We start from the raw sequence: 17866 nt of genomic DNA, 5'->3' as shown, positions 1-17866 counted from the left end.
ACTGTATCTGGCTCTGCTAGATTCTGTGTAAAAAGCAAAGGCATATCAATGATGCTACGGCATTGATTCTGTACATTTCCAAGGCCTCTGCATGTTACTGACACTGAGAATATGACCTCTAATAAAGAGAGCGCGAGAGAGAGAATGAGCAGAGATATGCAGTATGATGCAGTAGATGCAAGATAAATGTGTTCTTTTAAACACCAAGTTAAGCTGTTTGCAGTAAAACACTTCACTGCCTCCGGATAATGTCTGCTGTTCTCAGACTGTGGTTCAATGAAATTACAATAGGTAAAATAGTTATTTACTGTCTTGGGGGAAAATAACAGGCTTAAGCCAGCAGGTGCCTCTCCCGCACTGTAATGCAGCAATAAAGCAGTTTCTCTTTGCAGACATCTGTGATATTATCCACCAGGTTCTACACTGCGATTAGTGGAAAAGTACAAATATGTTTGTGGGGTTCTGGTTTCATTTTGGTTTTTCGGGGCATGTATTAGTTGTTCAGGAGGGAGAGGTTTATTCGTTAAAAAATATTGAACGCTAATATGTTTTGGCACATTAATAAACGTCTGCTTTGCCGGTCTGGAGATGGCCTGTAGTAAATAGATGCACATTGAGACAGGCTGTTTTCTTTTGGCGGAGTAACAAACGTTGAAATCCTACTCTGGCCTAGTTTTGCTGGCAAAACTCAACTTTGCTGACCTATCAGATAGGAAAAAAGAGAGAGAACAATTCTCTGAGCTTGAAAAGCGAGGTCCGTTCTTCAAAAGAGCGAGAGGACAAACAGAGCAGAACAAAGCCATAACAATGCATCACCACACAAACGGCTTGCATAGTTTCCTGGCTTCTGGCACCTGACTGCCCTCACTAAATGACTCAGCCAGCCAAGGTGGTTAATGCACAGATTTTGAGACTCTATTAAAGGTCTGCATGAAGTCCTTTTTTATTTGCAGCAACTGCATTTCTGGACCTTTTGAAGTTACAGCATATTAGATCATTGTGAGGGAAGACAAGTGCTGGCAGTGCAAATGAAAAAGGAAAAAAGAAAACGCTGACAATGACCATAGCCTGATTTTAAAGTTTGAATAGTACTGAACTTGACAACAAAAGGCTGACATTCATATCTGCTCTGCGATTGACTCGTGACCAGTTCAGGGTGTAGTCTTGCCTTTTGCCTGAAGCTAACTGGGATAGGCTCCAGCTCTCCCGTGACCCATGTGAGGATAAGTGACTTAGATAATGGATGGATGGGCTCAAATTCATCATTGCTCATAAGATTTCATGTTTTATTTGAGACTGTCACATTCACATGTATTGTAAATTGTCTCACTCTGGACAGCTTCTTGTGGGTCAAAGAGGAGATATTTTGCCAAAGAGGAAGTATTATCAGGCAGTCGTCTTAATGCATCATAAGTGCTGGGGTAATATGATAGCCAGAGGGAGGGTGATACTTTACCGTGCCTACTTTTTTACACACGTTTCAACCACGCGTTTGGTATCCTATCATGACTATGTCACACTGCAGATAGTAGTATTGTAGTGCTGTCTCTCTGTGTTGTGCATCATCTCAAAAATCAGTAACACCCGCATGTTCTTAGAGTTTTGTTTTAAAAGTAATGAACTGCAATTAGTAGAAACCTGACATTCATGGTCTGTTGTCGGAAAAAAATAAAGCCTCACTCCTGAAATATGGAAGAATGTAGTGTTTTAGTACACCTTGTTTGGGATTTTGCTTTTGTTGATTGTACGAGAGCAGAATTCAGTATTTGACTTTCAAAGCAGGACTCTAGTCAAAGTTGAACACAATAGAGTGAAACCCACAAATCTAATTTCCTTGAGATCATGAAGTTTCAGAAATTTAAGAAAAATTAGGGTTGGCGTGCATGATGTCATGCAAAACCTTGACAAACTTCACGAGATCCTAGTTCAGCAAGCATTTATTCCAATAGGAGGTGAAGCCACATTGAGGACAAGCTTTGTGGAACGAATTGTGTACTACCCTGCAGCAGTGAGTGGTTCCCTAGAATAAATGGATGAAGAATGGCTGGTTGTTGAATGTCAAAAGATCGACACATATCATATGATGGTGACGTTACAGGGGGTACTTTACCCTATTTCAAGAATGATATTGTTATATCCATTAAATGAGGGAAAAAAATTGAAGTACAATTACTGGATGTGTATCACTGAGGCTGACAGATCAACTGTAATCCTACTTAGGTGCATCAGCTTTAAAGTTCATAGGGTTTCAATGCAATGAAAAAAAACGTTTTTTTCTATTTATGAATAAAATACAAACAATGATGTCAGAGGAAAAATGAGAGGAGGAGGTTTTAGCCATCGGAATATAGATATTGGAACTAACCATTTCCCAGGGTCAAGCTGTTGCTCCAAAGTTTTTTTACTCTATGGATATTTGGTTTTGCTTTATATAACATCTTGAGTATATTCGTCTTCTCCTCTCATGTTATACCTCTCACAGCTTGGAATAAGAGGTTATTTTTACAATTTTTCTCTCTTCCTTCCACTTAGAACAGTACTATTACAAACAAATTCCACACAAAGCCAAAGAAAAAGCAATAAACCAAATCACTTGATGCTCATTGAGCTCTTTTTTTTTCATGATTTATGCTGGCATCTAGCAACATGTGATGTGTCTTGTGAAGTCACGCATAAGCGCATCACATTTTTGGGAATAACTGTACAAAAATGTTTTACGGAATGAATCGTCAAATCCGGGCTTCAACATCACGTGCCACGCAATCACATTTTCAAATTAGTCTTGCCAAACAGCAAAGAATTAAAAGTAACATTTAAGTATCCCTACCATTTATCTAGTAAAAGCTCTAATAAAGTGTTTCAGAGATTTTTAGGGAGGCAAGCTTGTCAGCTTGTTCTAAAGGCCTGACTTCATCTGAACATTCAGGGCACTGTGTAAAAAGATCACATTGTTGATGGATATTGTTTAAAAGTAGATAAATGGATGCCATGTTGCCAATTTGTGCTGAGTTTTAAAGCGAATCAATAAAGAAATTGTGCTTGGCACAAGCAAATTACATAGCGGATTAAAAGAAATTTCAGGATTTCTTCAGTAGCGATGAGGGAAATCTAATGATAGATTGACTGCAAATGGAAATTAGCTTTCTGCTAAATCTGGTGCAAGCATCTCTTCATGTCTTTTGATATAAATCTATGTGTGTAAGAACGTGTTAAAACGCTATCAACTATAAACCAGCATATCATACAATTTATATCCTGTAATGCTCTTACATCATTTAAAAAAAACTTTTCAAACAAGCCATAAGCACCTAAAGATGAAAAAACAGATTAATCTTTTGATTAATTTTTATTTTTTCTTTTTATTATTTATTATTTATTTTTTTTTACCTCCAGGACATTCAACTTTAGTGTTAGTGTTTCACTGTTCAAGTAACTAGTAACATTTGTGTTAGATAATATTCGAGTACTTAGACCAGTTGGGCGCAGAGGAAGTGTGACTTTTAGAAGACTGTACTTCCTTTTTCTTTCAGGTTGAAGGGCTCGCTCAAACTTGCCGCTCAGCATCCTCACAATTGCTGGGTTATCCCGTTCGCACTTTTGGATTTTTGACAAGAAAGCCTCGGAGTGGGAGCACAGAGCAGGCACTCATAGAAAAGTGCTCACATGTCATTTAATCAGCAAAAAATGCCGCTGTTTAAATAGCTGGGTGCCCGCTTCTTGCCGCAAGCGATGTTCCACCTGACAGCATGTTTTTAAAAGAAGTTATTGAGGGGACTTTCTCCACTAATAACCAAATCACTAGCTAATCCCAAATCACCCTCAGTGTCAAATAGTTGGAATTTATGATCCAATCTTCACATATCATATCATAGATTTATTACCTCTGTGGTAGATAGCAATTCCAACTACAGCATGTGGTCATTCACTTTCTTCAGGGTTCGTAAAGCCAAGCGAAAGAATGTTGGTCTCTTATTTGAGACAAGAGTTGGTTCCGAGGGGACATTATTAATGTATGTGGTGAACGAGCAACGCATTAGCGAGGTGATCAATGTGCTTGTTCCCCTCGACTACTCTTGTCTTGCACGTTGTGCAGCCACCACAAGGTGACACGTAAGCCTGTTTAGTATAAACACAAGCAACTAACTGGCTTTTCCTGAAGGGATACTGAGGAATCAAAATGAGGAGAATGTTGAATAGGCATATGAACGTGTGACATAGCAGATAAGCTCATGTTAGTGTCAAATATTGCACCACAAAGTATGTATTATGCTACAGACGCCACACTTGGATAGAAGTCAAGGTGACTTTGAGAGCTTTGTGATGATTGCTACAGTGGAGCCCTTGTGTAAGGTCCGCGGGCATTTGTGCTTCCTTCAAAGGGACGTTCACGGCAACGTCTGTAACCGACGCTGTTGACAGTTTAAACATGCCGTTCACCTGCAGCCAAACAACAGTAAACAAAGAATGTGCAGCCTCATTTCAGCACAATTCATTCCAAATAAGTCACTTTTATTTCTTCCCATGGAGTGACCATTGAATATTGCTGTTCATTATGGTTAGCAGCCCAAAGCTGCTCCTCTAATCAGGATCCGACAAACACAGCCACCATAAATAGCAGCATACCTCGGCATTTTCGATTGAATGAAGTAACTACATCAAATTAAAGCTGCAAGGAGTGACAAGTGGGCCTCACACACCCTTTTCATCCTCAAAATGTTCCTCCATCTTTAATGTCCTACTCCTTTCACATTAAATGGCGTCAGCAAGAAGTTCAGGAATTTAGCACACCCATCTGTCAGGAACAACTGCTTCTAACCGGGGCATATTTGGTTTTGTCCTGATAACAAAGTACGGGCCCTGGATTTCACTCAAAATGGTGGCTTCAAACCAAAATGGCCAAATTCCAGTGCCATTTTATACTATGGTTCCTTTAGACTTTTCTGTGCATCCTGTCACGATTGACTACTGAATTTACTGTTGATCATTGAAACTTGTTGTGTGATATTCATTTTTTTCCAACTTTCCACTGGGCGTCATGTTCCAGGTCCCTAAAATTGATTTGAACCAGAAAACACTAGTTTGTAAGTATAGTGGTTTTCTGGTGTGTGAAGGCCCCCGAAACACAATTGATTCGTCAGAGGAAGAATAAAAACAGATTCCAGTCGTGTTTTTGCACCGCCTGTTGCTTAAGCCCTTACAATAAGAGCTGATTTAGCCATAAAGAATATGTTTTAAAACGTTTTGAACTCTCGACTAAACAGGATTGCCATCTATTCTAACACAACTATATTATTGCAACCTGCTCAGTTTCCCTTGAAACTACATTCTTCCAAAAGAACAAATGGACCAAAAACCAAATCTGGCAGTCAAGTGACAATAAATATCCCCTGTAATTTGTATTTAATTGCACAGTAGTATAGTGAGACGTTTAAGGGAAAATACAAATTGACAGACGTGGAACACGATGAATAGATGTGTGATGAGCTGTTTTTAACTTATGGAGTTGATGCTCCGCAGCAAATCCAAGATGGAATGTGGGACAAAAAAAAGCAGTCAATTTCATGGTTCCAGAATGATTGATCAGTGTCATCTCGGTTGGGAGCGCAGACCTTTCCAGATTGTAACTGTATCATACATTGTGTTTGTAAAAACAAGCAGCATGGCTTATTTTGCAGTGCTAATGAGCGTAATGCATTTTTTTTTTTTACTGTGCATATCGTCAAGGAAAGAATCATAAAGTACTGTACTCCTAAAATAGAAAGCCCACTTCACTGTGAGTCAGTCTGTCTGTTAGTCCCACTCTCCATCACAATCAGAGTGGATATAGGTCAGACGTGATTTTTTTTTTTTTTTTTTTTTTTTTGCAGTGTCCAATAGTGTGTGTAACTTAATGATAGTTTTACATTTTGATCTTTCTAAAAGCTGCATGGAGGACACACTTAATTGGGCTCCAAAGCATCTCATGCAGTCGCATTCTATTCTTCTATTACTAGCTACTGTTCTACTATTATTACATTTAAACTGAATATTTTTTTAAGTACAGTTTTTATTTTTCCATATTCAAGTGCAGTGTTAATGTTCAAACAATGCTTTATGTTACAGTAGTAGTCCTTTTTTTTTTTTTTTTTTGCCCTACAACACTGCTGTATTTTCATATTGGTTATTCAGGTGGTACTTTTAGACCCAAATAATATTTTAGGGTAAAGTTTAAGAACCACTGACTTACCCAATATGTTCCATATGGAAATTTGACTTGGCTCTCAAATGAAAATCAGTATCCTAATAGATGTAGCGTTACAATCTTACTGAATAGGTTTTCTGAAAGAAGGCCACAGCAAAGCTAGGAAGAATAAACAGACAATAAAGGGAATCCAAGTTCTCAGAACTCTGAGGCAGATGGTCTCACCAGTCGTCCACTGTGCCGCCTCATTTTATAAGTCCAGTGCAAATGATCTACTCGTCTGTAAATTCATTCGAAAATAAAGTGAGCCCACGTGTTTCCCGTTCTCTAGTCACAAATCGACCTTACGATGACCTTTTTGTTGTGACAAACGATTACTAAGGAACGATAATTATGAGGACACATGCAGCAGGATTACACAAGAATTGCAATAAAAATTTCCCCAATGTTTTCAACAATCAAGAATGACTTGTTTGTTCAAGAAATTGAAACTACAATTGCCTGATCACTAAAAACAAACACAAAAATGCCACGGCAATGGTATTTGTTCAGCCTTGGTGACGGTCTGCTCACCAATGGGTGATACTCATTATATATGACCTCAGTAGCAGTGCCAAATATATTTGCACAGAACGTGAAAGTCTTTTAAAATCAAAGTATTATTTACTAATGTTACTCTAACAGCTGATGCTAAACAGTATGCTGCTGTTCATAACATTTGGAACACCTCTAATGAGATCCAATCCAACAGATATTTTGGATGACGCTGTCGGAGAAGTATTAATTTCACTTTGTTTATTTTTGTTGTAGTTTGTAGTGCTGTATAACGTCAAAGTGTACACTCACAGGTGAATCGAATATCAGAGCCACAATCGTAACAATGATCTATTGTTCAGAGGAGTAGTCTAAACCAAGCAGTTTTTATTTTGGTAAACTTTGAATTCTGAATACAGTTCTTGGATGGACATACTGTATATTGTGTGCATGTACCCAATGTCGTGTCCATTATGCAAGACTGAAGGCAGACTTCAGAGACGGATGCCTGTATACTGTACGCAGACGTGAGGATGAAACTCATTCATTCTGGAAAACAATGGAGGGCAGTGTTCTCGCTGTTCTTCCCGCAAAACAGTGGGCCCATTTAAAGGCGGAGACAGCATGGTGGTGGCAGGGGCCAGCTCTCTTTTTGTGATAATGTCGTGTTTAACGTTGTTGATGCTCAGTGGCTGTGTTCACCTTGCGCCAATCCGACGGGTCACACTCAGTCACAAGGCCAGCCAATGTTGACAATGGCATGTTTGTGCACAGGCTGCGTCTACAAGCAGGCGGTCAGATGCAAAAGGATGGTGCACAAGGTGGACACCCGCATGTCCATTGAATGTCTGCCTCTTAGTTGGACCACAACAACAGCAGTTTTCCGTTCCTATTGTGACAAAACTCAAATCTGTTGATAAATTGAAATGCATCGCTGTTTATCACTAGTCTTAATCATAATTACTGTAACTATTTATATGAAGATGTAGGCGAAGCACATAAAACCAGCCAATGAAAAGCAGTAACTACGGTAGGGCCTGAGCGTGTGTCGCATGGCTGGCCCTGTGTTCTTGCAACGCTGCGCAAGCTGGTTATTTGGATGCCGTTCAGAACTTTGAAATGTCGCATGTTGGAACTGTTGCATCTCCAGAAGTCCCTGGAAGATTGACCTTTCCTCACACTCTTGAAGATCATTGTACTTAATAACGTGGCAATCAACATTTCTGCCAGCTAAATTTCTACATTCATATAAACTTCCTTCAGGTGCGGTATTGATTTGGGTCATGACAGATATGCTAACGCTTTGTCTGCAGCAGAAAATAGTCTCTTTCAGGTTCCTTCAAACCATAGACATTTTTGGAATTTTTTTTATCTTTGCTGCCAAGGATCCCATGCAGCACAAAGTATTATCTTGCAGCTAACACAAAAGTCGTTTATAACAATGACGGTAAGTTTTTACTTGTTATTCCATGTTTATCTGATACATGTCTGACTTTTCTACACAACCACAGCAGAAAAATATTGAACTCCGTCAGGCAATCCATAATTCAACGCCAAATTTTTAGGAGCAAATTACACCATAAAGTGTGACAAAACCGACCCAAAAATTACTGTTAATTTGCATGCTTGGACTTTTGCTTCTTTGCATCACTTCTTCATCAAAACATTATTATTGAGCATTTTATTGTAGTTATGTTGTACTTTAAACAATTGTGAGTGGTGGTTCATTTGTTTGACTTGTGTGCAGGGAGCATGGGTTCAGTATCCACTTAGTGGTAATGTGAATGCAAGTGTGAATGTTTATCTGTCTCAGTATGTGCCCTCCGATTGACTGGCAACCAGCCCAAGGTGTAAACGGCCATTTACCCGAAGTCAGCTGGGATAGGTTCCAGCTCCCCGCAATCCTGAACAGGATAAGTGGAGTAGAGAATGAATGGATGGATAAACTATTCTTAACTTAGTTTTGATTTTGTATGACTGTTTAGTTGATGTGAATTTTCTCCAGAAAACCGGCTAGCTTGTTAAAAACTGGGTTAAATTGGCCGTTTGTCCATGGAATGACTTATCTTCAACCTTTTGAGACTCCCTATATTGTCTTCATAGTTTTACAAGATGTGTGTGTCATAGAAAAAGATAGATGCAAACATATTTTTGATTGCTCTCACTGCAAAGTGATATTCCTCACCCGTGAGTTGCAGACCATAGCACTCCCTCATAAACCCACCACAACCCCTCCTCCGCTTCCTCTCCACTGCCTCCTTGTTGTCATATGACCACTGTTATTTGTGTGCAATGGAATACAAAGTTGCTCTGTTTGTCCCACCGCTCTGCCCTCTCATATTTGACTGCTGTAAGTGAAAGCCCGTTCATTTGTTGGCCTTTGGTGGGAGGAAACAGACGGGTCGCTGTACGTAGCCATGGGCATAAATGAGGGAAAGAGAGTGAGGTCAAAGGAGAACGAAAGAAGCAGGTCAAGCTAATGTTGTTTTACACAACACCAAAGGCACACCCAAACCAAGCCCACGCCCTAAGACTGGGTTTGATTCAACACAAGCCCGTAAGTTATTTATTAGTCCTGCTTACACCAATGCCTGCATGAGCGAATTGGATGTGCTGTTGTCGTACCTAACCAGGATTAATAACCTATAAATATACCTGTCAATCTTGTCGAAATCCAATGAACTTGTTTTTCAGTTCTGAAATCGAGAAACATTTCGAGCGTTGTAGGAAGTACAAAGAAAGGTGGGAAGAAGACTCTCTCTGTGTTTATACTGTAAATGCCAAGATAACTTGTCTCACCTGCAACGGGGTTGCAGCCTGGATATGGCTTGCGTAGAGTGGGGGTCTACTAGGTTGCAACCGCAATGGTCACATCGTCACCGGTTGAAAGTTGAGGGAACTGACCGTTGAGCTAAAAGCCCGGGCCTCCAGCCTAGCGCACAGTACCCTCTAAGTATTGGAGAGTTAGGTTTCTCAACGTACACTCACATAGCGTCTTTTGCTCCTGTCCCACGAGGGTCACTGCGACGTTCAGACAGGCAAATTATGTTCAAAGTGACGAAGATGTGTCCTGTAGTACCCATTAGTTGTCACCACATTTTTTTTTTTTTTTTGCAGGTCATTAATGTGCACCCCTCGTAAACAATTCCAGCCGACGCAGCTGCTGTTTTATCGACATTACTTCCATACTGAACGACGACACACCATTTGTGGTCACTTGGGTGTCCTTTGGGTTGGCCAATCAGGTGCTGAAATACTCAAGCAAGTGAAGTGAGCACTGTAGCAGCCTTTTTGTCCCCTGTTGTTGTGCTTTAACAGCCCGGCTCATTATTGAGCCTTGACAAACATCAGCTGGCAGCCCAAATATAATTGCCGGTGAGCCTATTATGGCCCGCGGGCCGCTAGTTATCGACCTCTTGGTCTATTATTAACTAAAAAAAAAGCCTATTCACTGTTTTTGTCCTCAGGGCAAAGCCATGTCTCATGGAAATATTGTTTAAAAATAAAACATGACAGGAACTGATTTTGTACCCATCTATCTAATATCTTGTTTTTGCAACTGTCGCTGTATGACTTTGTAGTTGTTGCTGTATGAATTTGTAAAAAAAAATAATAATAATGAGTTTTTGTTGGGAATTTAAATAAACAGAGATGACAGTACATTTCTGACATTTATGTCATATACGATCAAAATTGTACATTGTACAACCATAATATTGATTATGATTGCATATAAATACGGGGCTGAAATAAAACATTGCAATACTGCAATATTTTTGTCCCATCTTGTGACACTGAAGGTAATGTAAATGGTACTATTTTAGCAGTTTAGGAGTATTTTAGCATTTTTGTTGACTTGGTGGCGTTAACGTCCCACAGGGACTCTGGTGGCCCAGCGCATGAGCATAAACATGCACGGTATTGCTCTCCATTTTAATTCAAGTTTGACTATGTTGAATGAAGCAAGTAACAAAAAGAGGTGGAAGAAGGTCATCTCAGCATAAGTTTTTGTCACAATTGCTCTCGTTTTGTTTGCACACAACCTGTTTGACTGGCAGCATAGTGTGGCAACAAGAGCAAGCATTTGTCATTGGCACAGTTGCGAAGAGGCTTCATATTTCATATATATGCCGTGAGTTGATCTGAATGAGGACATATTCAGCAAGCAAAAGTGATGAAAATCCTTCTGTGGGTCCAGACCTAGATATGTTTTATCATTTGTTAAAAACTCACTCAGGCAAGCCTGGGACTAACCTATGTAAAGTCCTGTTGGCTTCAGAATAATAGAAGTGTGGGTCTTATTTTATTTTTACATTGGGAAGACTGGTGTTCCAAGTCAATATAAGAAAAAAGTCCCAATTAGTGAAGGAACACGTAATTTAGTAGCTTTCCTGTGAATTACTAAAGAAACGTTTTGTTGGTAGCCAATTTTTATGAGAACTGCTACACATCAGTGTTGTATCGAGTTGAGTGACTTATTGGCAAACTCCAAGACCACTGGACTACCTTCCACCATTCTCCTGCATTTCTTGAACATGCCTATGTTAAGCCAAGCTCCTTCTTTTCCCTTCAGCTTTAGGGGTCGCCACAGCTTTCTGCAAGAATTTCTCTGCTAAGTTTGAATTTTGAAACAAACAAAGAAAATAATCTGACGTCTGAGGTTTAAATTTGCCGAAGAAGACACTGGCTGGCCTAAAGGGAAAGGTGCCACATTTTGTGGGCTGATAAAAGCAAGTTTCTTATGGGTGCAGAGGCCTCAGACAATCTGCCACATGTTGCAAACAACACAGAGTTAGCCAAGAGTGCAACGTCAAACTTGGTAGTGTAAGTATCATGATACTAGGATGTTTCCAATACAGTGGAACCTCAATATAACCAGCAGCGGTACTACAGATATCCGATATAACGAACCTGAACAATGTGTCCAAAATTTGTTTCAATTTGCCATTGACAAAGTCTGTTAGTTCCAGAAGTGGCCTCTTTACACTTGCCAAGGCGCAATGCTGGGAGAGAATGGGACTGATGTATTTCAGGGTCACCGACATACAATATTACTTGATCCAATTTCAAAATGGATACCTCCTATGCCTACATGGCAGCCATGTTGAATGCTGTGCATTAATGCGGTGGTCATGTGATGATGCTTATATCTGTTGTGTATTGTACATAGAGCACTGGCAGTGTGCGCACGGCATGGCTGGATTGTTAAATACAAGTAAAAAATAATTCCAAGCCTTTCATCTTTGGCAGCGGAGTTTGTACTACGAAGCACACTAATTCTTCATAGCTCATGAAAAGGTCTCACCTGTTATGAGTAATGTAAGTCACCAATGTCACCATGACCAAAGCACAACGTCACGCTAAATTCAGATAAAATGTGAAACTGTCAAACATTTTCAAACTTTTTTTTTGGTTCTTGACAATAACGTTGTTAGCTTCTGTAGCCAGGAATCACACCATCAAGGCTCTTACCCATGGAAGCCAGCTAGCTCACTGCACACCCCTGGCCCTCTCCCACAGGTGATGAGCCCATGGGAAGGGTGATCCATGTTACACTTTTGGGCTGTGCCCAGCCAGGCCCCATCAGTTCTACCTGATGGGTTCTGGGAGCACCCCTCTGGGCCTAGCTCCAGAGGGCTGCTCTAGTGCCCATATTCAGGCAAGGGAAATCTACATCCATTTATTTTATTCCTCATAGAGAGTCGCTGAACCATACTTTATGTGGTCCCTCACTTAGGACCTGTTTGCCATTGGTGCCCCTCCCATGGACGTAAAGCCCCAGACAACTAAGCTTCTTGGACAAGTGGGACACACAAACCCCTTCACCACGATAAGGTGAGGCTTCGGGGGGCACTACTAGTTTTAACATCCTAATTTAATCCTAACTCTTAGAAATCATCAAGAATCTTGTACATTTCTGTAAATGTTTTGATTTAGAGTTAAATCCAATGTTCCCAATGCATTTGCATGGACATATAAGCTGGTCTAAGGATTTTGAGCTTTACTTACTTCACACACTGCTATTGTAGGCTACTGTTTATCAACTTGGACCTCATCCATCCTTTCCTGCTGCATCAGACGTTACAAGTGTAAAAGTAAATTGTTTGGTGGGGAAAGATATTACCAGATATTACTGCAGCTTGCAAGCTTGACCGGAGCTTTTGTCAGAGTGAGCTTAACCTTAGCCTCCTGTTGTGTTCTAAGCACTGAGTAGCCTGTGGGTAAAAAGGTGGAAATACTATAGTCAGATCCACCTGGTATTATTTCCCACAGTGTTGCCTGCTCCCAGTAATTGACATGGGGGGACGTCCTCAAGCTTCAAATAGCAGACGCAGCTTTCTTCCATCTCTTTTGTGGAAAGCAATAGCTACGTTGCTCATGTTATTTGTATAGATTGAATTAATCAGATGTGATACATGCCAAGTGTAAGGACTAAATGAAATGATGAGTTTCACATTTTGGATAACAAACCTAGCGAAAAAGCTGCAAAATCTGACTTGTAAAACACCTTGAACAGGGACTTGATTAAGAATAGCCACCCATAAAAGCCCGTGTTAAGACTGAAACTGATCAATATTCGTATTCTTTCTCAGACTTCACAGACAAACCCAAACCACACATTATAGGTATTTAAGCAAGCCAATCTTCCTGATCCATTATAGAAGCACAGTAGTTTATCTACCATTTTTTGCTTAATTCCATTTGAGGCCCGTCTGTGTACGCTCTCACACTATGCAGCCAGGATTCCGATAACGTTTATTTTTTTACATGCAAGTCAATCCAAATTCTTTTTTTCTTTCTTTCTCTGCACCATCACAACCTCCGCCCCTCTGCCCCATCTGCCTCCTTAGTGTTAACCCACCACCAATGCCACCGCCACCACCCCGGGCCCCTCCACCCCTCCTCAATGGATCCTTGTCTCTCAGACATGGAGCACTAGCATACAGTACAAAAAGATGACAATTATATTTGTGATATGAAAGGCTGCGAAGACAGAAAAATCATGTTGTTTTTTTCCCCACTCCCTGCCATTAGAATCCACAAAGCAACTCAACAATGGCTAATGTCGATTTAATGCCGACGTAAAGCAGCGGACAACCTCAATCCCACGGTGCTCCTACAATCTGTCCCGGCGCCTGCAGCACAACGCTCAAAAGGAATTTTTTTTTCTCCGTGCAACCGTACATCCCCATCCAGCGTCTTCTGAAGCCAACACCTGATCATGTGGTGCTTCTACTCTGCACATATTTCCAACCCCAATGGCCCGGACAGACACACACACACCCTTGTCCTACATAAAATAGCTCCTAGATTTATGCACTTGGATGTAGCGAAGCATCCTTCCGGACAGAGGATGCTCTTTGATGATGAGTCAAATAGCAAGGCATGATAGCACTGCCCACTGGCACAAAGCTAGCAGGGTGGAGGAGGGGGCCGGACAAGCTGGCTGCCTTGATGCCATCGGTGTGAACATCACCTTTTTTGTTATGTGCAGGAAAAAACACTCAAAACACACACAGGTGTCCCGTATTTGTTCTACTGTGTCCCAAAACAGGACTTGCTATGGAGCTCACGAAAAGAAAGAAAAATAGCGGTCTGAGTAGTAGTTATCCTTACCGTGTTGACAAGTCAGCATCCATTTACAAAAGATACTGCAGATGAGCCCTTGCACGCAGAGAACGCCTCTGATCAATCCACCCTTTTAATCACGCTTCTTCATTTTCATGTCTTCCTCATACTCCCAATGACACACACTCCCAAACACGCACATACACGTATGTGTCTGTCTATCTTTTCTATACCTTTTACACGTCTGTATCCTTTCCCGTTTGCTCCAAGGCAGTTGAGACACTGCAGCGATGGGGGTGGAGGGCGTGTGTTTGTGTGTGTGTGTAAGAGAGAGAGTCCAGGCTAGAAATGGAGGGAGGAGTCAGCAGCAGGGAAGGCTTAGCATGAGCGAGAGAAGAGGGAAATGGTCAGGATTAAATCATGGGCGTTACAGAGAGAATGGAAAAAGGAGAGGAAAATGGAGCCTCTACTTTATCTTTATTTTATGCAATAGTGATGAAAACTGGATCATCCATGAAGGAATATGAGCAACTCCTGATTTTAATGGACATGCTACAGTGTGCGCATAAGTGTATGTCTGTGTCTTTGTGTTTAAGGCTTGCATCGCTTGTGATTTCATTAATGACAGAAAAAACATACTCGCTAAGAGAGAGAGAGAGAGAGAGGGAGGGAGGAGAGTAATGACGACAGCACAGTAGGAGGAGGTTTGAACGATGGTGTAATGTGCTGTTTCCGTGCCAACTGTCTCCGTGAAAGTGAGCCCGCTTCGTTTATTGCCATTGGTTAACAGCAGGAACGGACAGAACCCCGGGCAAATGAGACGGTGTTCCACAGGGTGTGAATGGGTTGTTCTTTTTTTTTTTTTTTTTTAAATGGTCTTCCTCCAATTGTTGCTTAACCTCCTGGAAGCAAACAGCATTTTGTGATGCTAAACCCGTACAGATGTTGTCAACATGTGTTGTAGATTTTCATTTGTGAAGTCACACAAACTCCCTTGTGTCCAGAAGACAGAAAAGGAGGCAGAGAGAGGAAAATCCTTGGTCGGCTAGCTGAGGGTGTGCGGTGTAATATAATTTCCTGGACACCAAGCTCAGTATCACAAGTTATCGGATAATTAATCGGTAATGCAAGAGCACATGCAGCACGGTAGAGTAAATGGTTAGGGCATTAGCCTCACAGTTCTGAGGACCGGGGTTCAAATCCCAGCCCCGCTTGTGTGGAGTTTGCATATTCTCCCCACGCTTGCGTGGGTTTTCTCTGGGCATTCCGGTTTCCTCCCAAAACCCAAAAAAATGCATTAATGGGACACTCTAAATTGCCCCTAGGTGTGATTGTGAGTCCTACTGTTGTCTGTCTCCATGTTCCCCTTGTGTGATTGGCTGGTAACCAGTTGAGGTTGTACCCTGCCGCTTGCTAATATGAACTAATTTTGTAATTTTTGTTATTCTGGACAGAGGATAATGAATATTTACCTGTGAGTATTGTTGTATTGCCCATGTGTATCGGTCCATTGTATACATTATTTAAAGGGTTATAACATTGTGAGATATTAACACGTCTTTGGCAATTTGCATTTTTGTTAGCTAAGGCAAAGCTATGTGGTTGTTTTAATACATGTCATTTTCCTTCTGTTGTGGGTTATTTTAAAATCATTTGATCAATAACTGTAAAGAGATGGCCCATTGAATTTCCTGCTGAAAATCAATCAGTTTTATTAGTATTTTACTGGTTGAATTATTAATTGTGGACTCTAAGTTGCACTCAGGTGTGATTGTGAGTGCGTCCAGTTGTTTCTTTCTATGTGCCCTGTGATTGGCTGGCAAGTGGTTCTGGGCGACCCCGCTTCCTGCCCAAAGTTAGTTGGGATAGGCTCCAGCACTCCTGTGATCTCCGTGAGGATAAGCAGCTCAGAAAATGGATGGATTGTGTATTTGAATTATGGTCAGTTGTTATCCATCAAAAAGTCATAATCATTTCGAAGAGAAAAAAAATGTAATTTTAAAAAAAAACTTTTTTTAATGAAAAATGGCTTTTCTATTTGGTGTATAAAATGACGAAACATTATTTGCAACATGTTTTCAGCTCGCGTGATTTTGTTTTTCAAGCTGTTCAAATCTTTATAATTATGAACGGTTGTCTTTACCACTAAAAAAAGTGGTTTTCAATGGGCCATCATGATTTACTTTGTCAGTAAGGTTTTCCTTGAGCAGTAATGTCTATTTTATATCATCAATATCTTTTTGAATTTAAGTAGAAATGTTTCACCATAGGAGACATTTTCCCCGATAAAATCATAGTGGCATAAAACATTGCTGGATTAAATTTTTTTATTAGTTATTGATCAGATTATATGGAAATGAACACCGAAGTTACATGACTGACCATATTGATGGTCTAGCAAATCATTCTTCAATGCTAAGTTGGTTGGAGACGGCACGAAAATATGTCTTATAGCACGACCCCCAGAGTTTTGTCCAATACTGTTAAACATTTAGAAGGTGATAATAAATGATGGTTCGTGGAAAAATGAGAGACACTTGGCATTAGAGGACCCACATTCAATGCAGAAGTCGATGTTTTCGCCAATAAGAAATTGGACTGTGAACCCACTTCCGCTTGTCTTGGACAACTGGATCTACACATGTATCTGGTAAGTAAGTCGTCGAGATTTACACGGAAAAGTTTGAAAGTGTAGAAAAGTCTAGAGACAAATACTTTGTTGCTGTATCTGTTCTTAATCAAGAATAAATCCCACATAGTAATGGACCCACTTGGATTTTTTCAATACAAATATCAATATTTAAATAAATGACCCCTGGTTTTACACAAACTCGCATTCATTGACTATGATTGGGGGGGACAGCAAGTCGGCTCCTCCGTACATGAAGCGTGTTGCGGCCACAACTGCGGTAAACCTTTCCATGACAGACGTTTTTTTTCTAAATATGCATTGTTCTCAAATGAGTCCAATGTGTATTTAAAAAAAGAAAATAAAACGCTGGGATAGGCCTCAGCCCCCATACACGGAAGCGTGTTGCGGCCACACGTTAACCTACGTAAACCTCTGTGTGACCGACGATTTATTTTTTTTTTTTTTAAATACGCATCGGCATATTAGAAAAAAAAAATGTCTGTCGGGGAGAGGATTACCTAAGTTTAACGTGTGGCTGCAACACGCGTCTATGTATGTTGGAGATGACTCCCTGTCTTTTGGTTTGTTTGTTTTTTAACGTGTTGTTCTCAAATGATCCAACTTTGCAGAAAAATACGTCTTGAGAATTTGAGATTGATAAGAATAATTCCTCCCTGAAATGAAGTGATCGTTACACAGTCATGTGTATTTGGTTGGGCACCATCCATCACGTTTAGTTGTCGAAATCCATCAATATTTTCTCATCTTTTCAGCTGGTATTCCAGTTCAATACCTGTCTTGTCTGTTGTAACAATCAACAGCACAACAAGTCTCAGGCAGTGTGAATATTCTGCTCTGGTTCAATGTCCCCCACATTGTCAAGCAGCTCTTTTTGATCGACAATATGGCGCCGTGAAAATGGTGACGTCACGTGCACAAACTCTATGCTG

The 17866-nt window shown here is 40.5% G+C and overlaps 2 protein-coding genes across 8 annotated transcripts in view; one reads left to right on the top strand and one right to left on the bottom strand.

The window, feature by feature from the left end:
* The window catches only part of sppl3 (signal peptide peptidase 3), a 91399-nt gene that overhangs the window by 28640 nt on the left and 44893 nt on the right, over positions 1-17866 (top strand). Inside the window, exons 1-2 of one of the 3 annotated variants that reach the window (XM_061800726.1) lie at positions 9112-9272; positions 12453-12550. The exons of 1 other annotated variant lie outside the window; for it this stretch is intronic. In XM_061800726.1, the coding sequence (XP_061656710.1) occupies positions 9195-9272; positions 12453-12550 (176 nt within the window). In that variant the 5' untranslated portion in view covers positions 9112-9194. Of the gene's footprint in view, positions 1-9111; positions 9273-12452; positions 12551-17866 lie in introns of those variants that run through there. One more of the 3 variants, XM_061800727.1, reaches the window with a different exon arrangement.
* gnaz (guanine nucleotide binding protein (G protein), alpha z polypeptide) overlaps positions 1-17866 on the bottom strand; it is a 44411-nt gene that overhangs the window by 13648 nt on the left and 12897 nt on the right. Inside the window, exon 1 of one of the 5 annotated variants that reach the window (XM_061800731.1) lies at positions 14333-14843. The exons of 2 other annotated variants lie outside the window; for them this stretch is intronic. The gene's annotated coding sequence lies outside the window, so the exon portion shown is untranslated. Of the gene's footprint in view, positions 1-3881; positions 3997-14332; positions 14844-17866 lie in introns of those variants that run through there. 2 more of the 5 variants (XM_061800733.1, XM_061800736.1) reach the window with 2 other exon arrangements.

This window comes from Syngnathoides biaculeatus, chromosome 17 (genome assembly GCF_019802595.1).
Source record: "Syngnathoides biaculeatus isolate LvHL_M chromosome 17, ASM1980259v1, whole genome shotgun sequence".
NCBI classification, from domain to species: Eukaryota; Metazoa; Chordata; class Actinopteri; order Syngnathiformes; family Syngnathidae; genus Syngnathoides; species Syngnathoides biaculeatus.
This window is presented reverse-complemented; position numbering and strand designations above follow the sequence as displayed.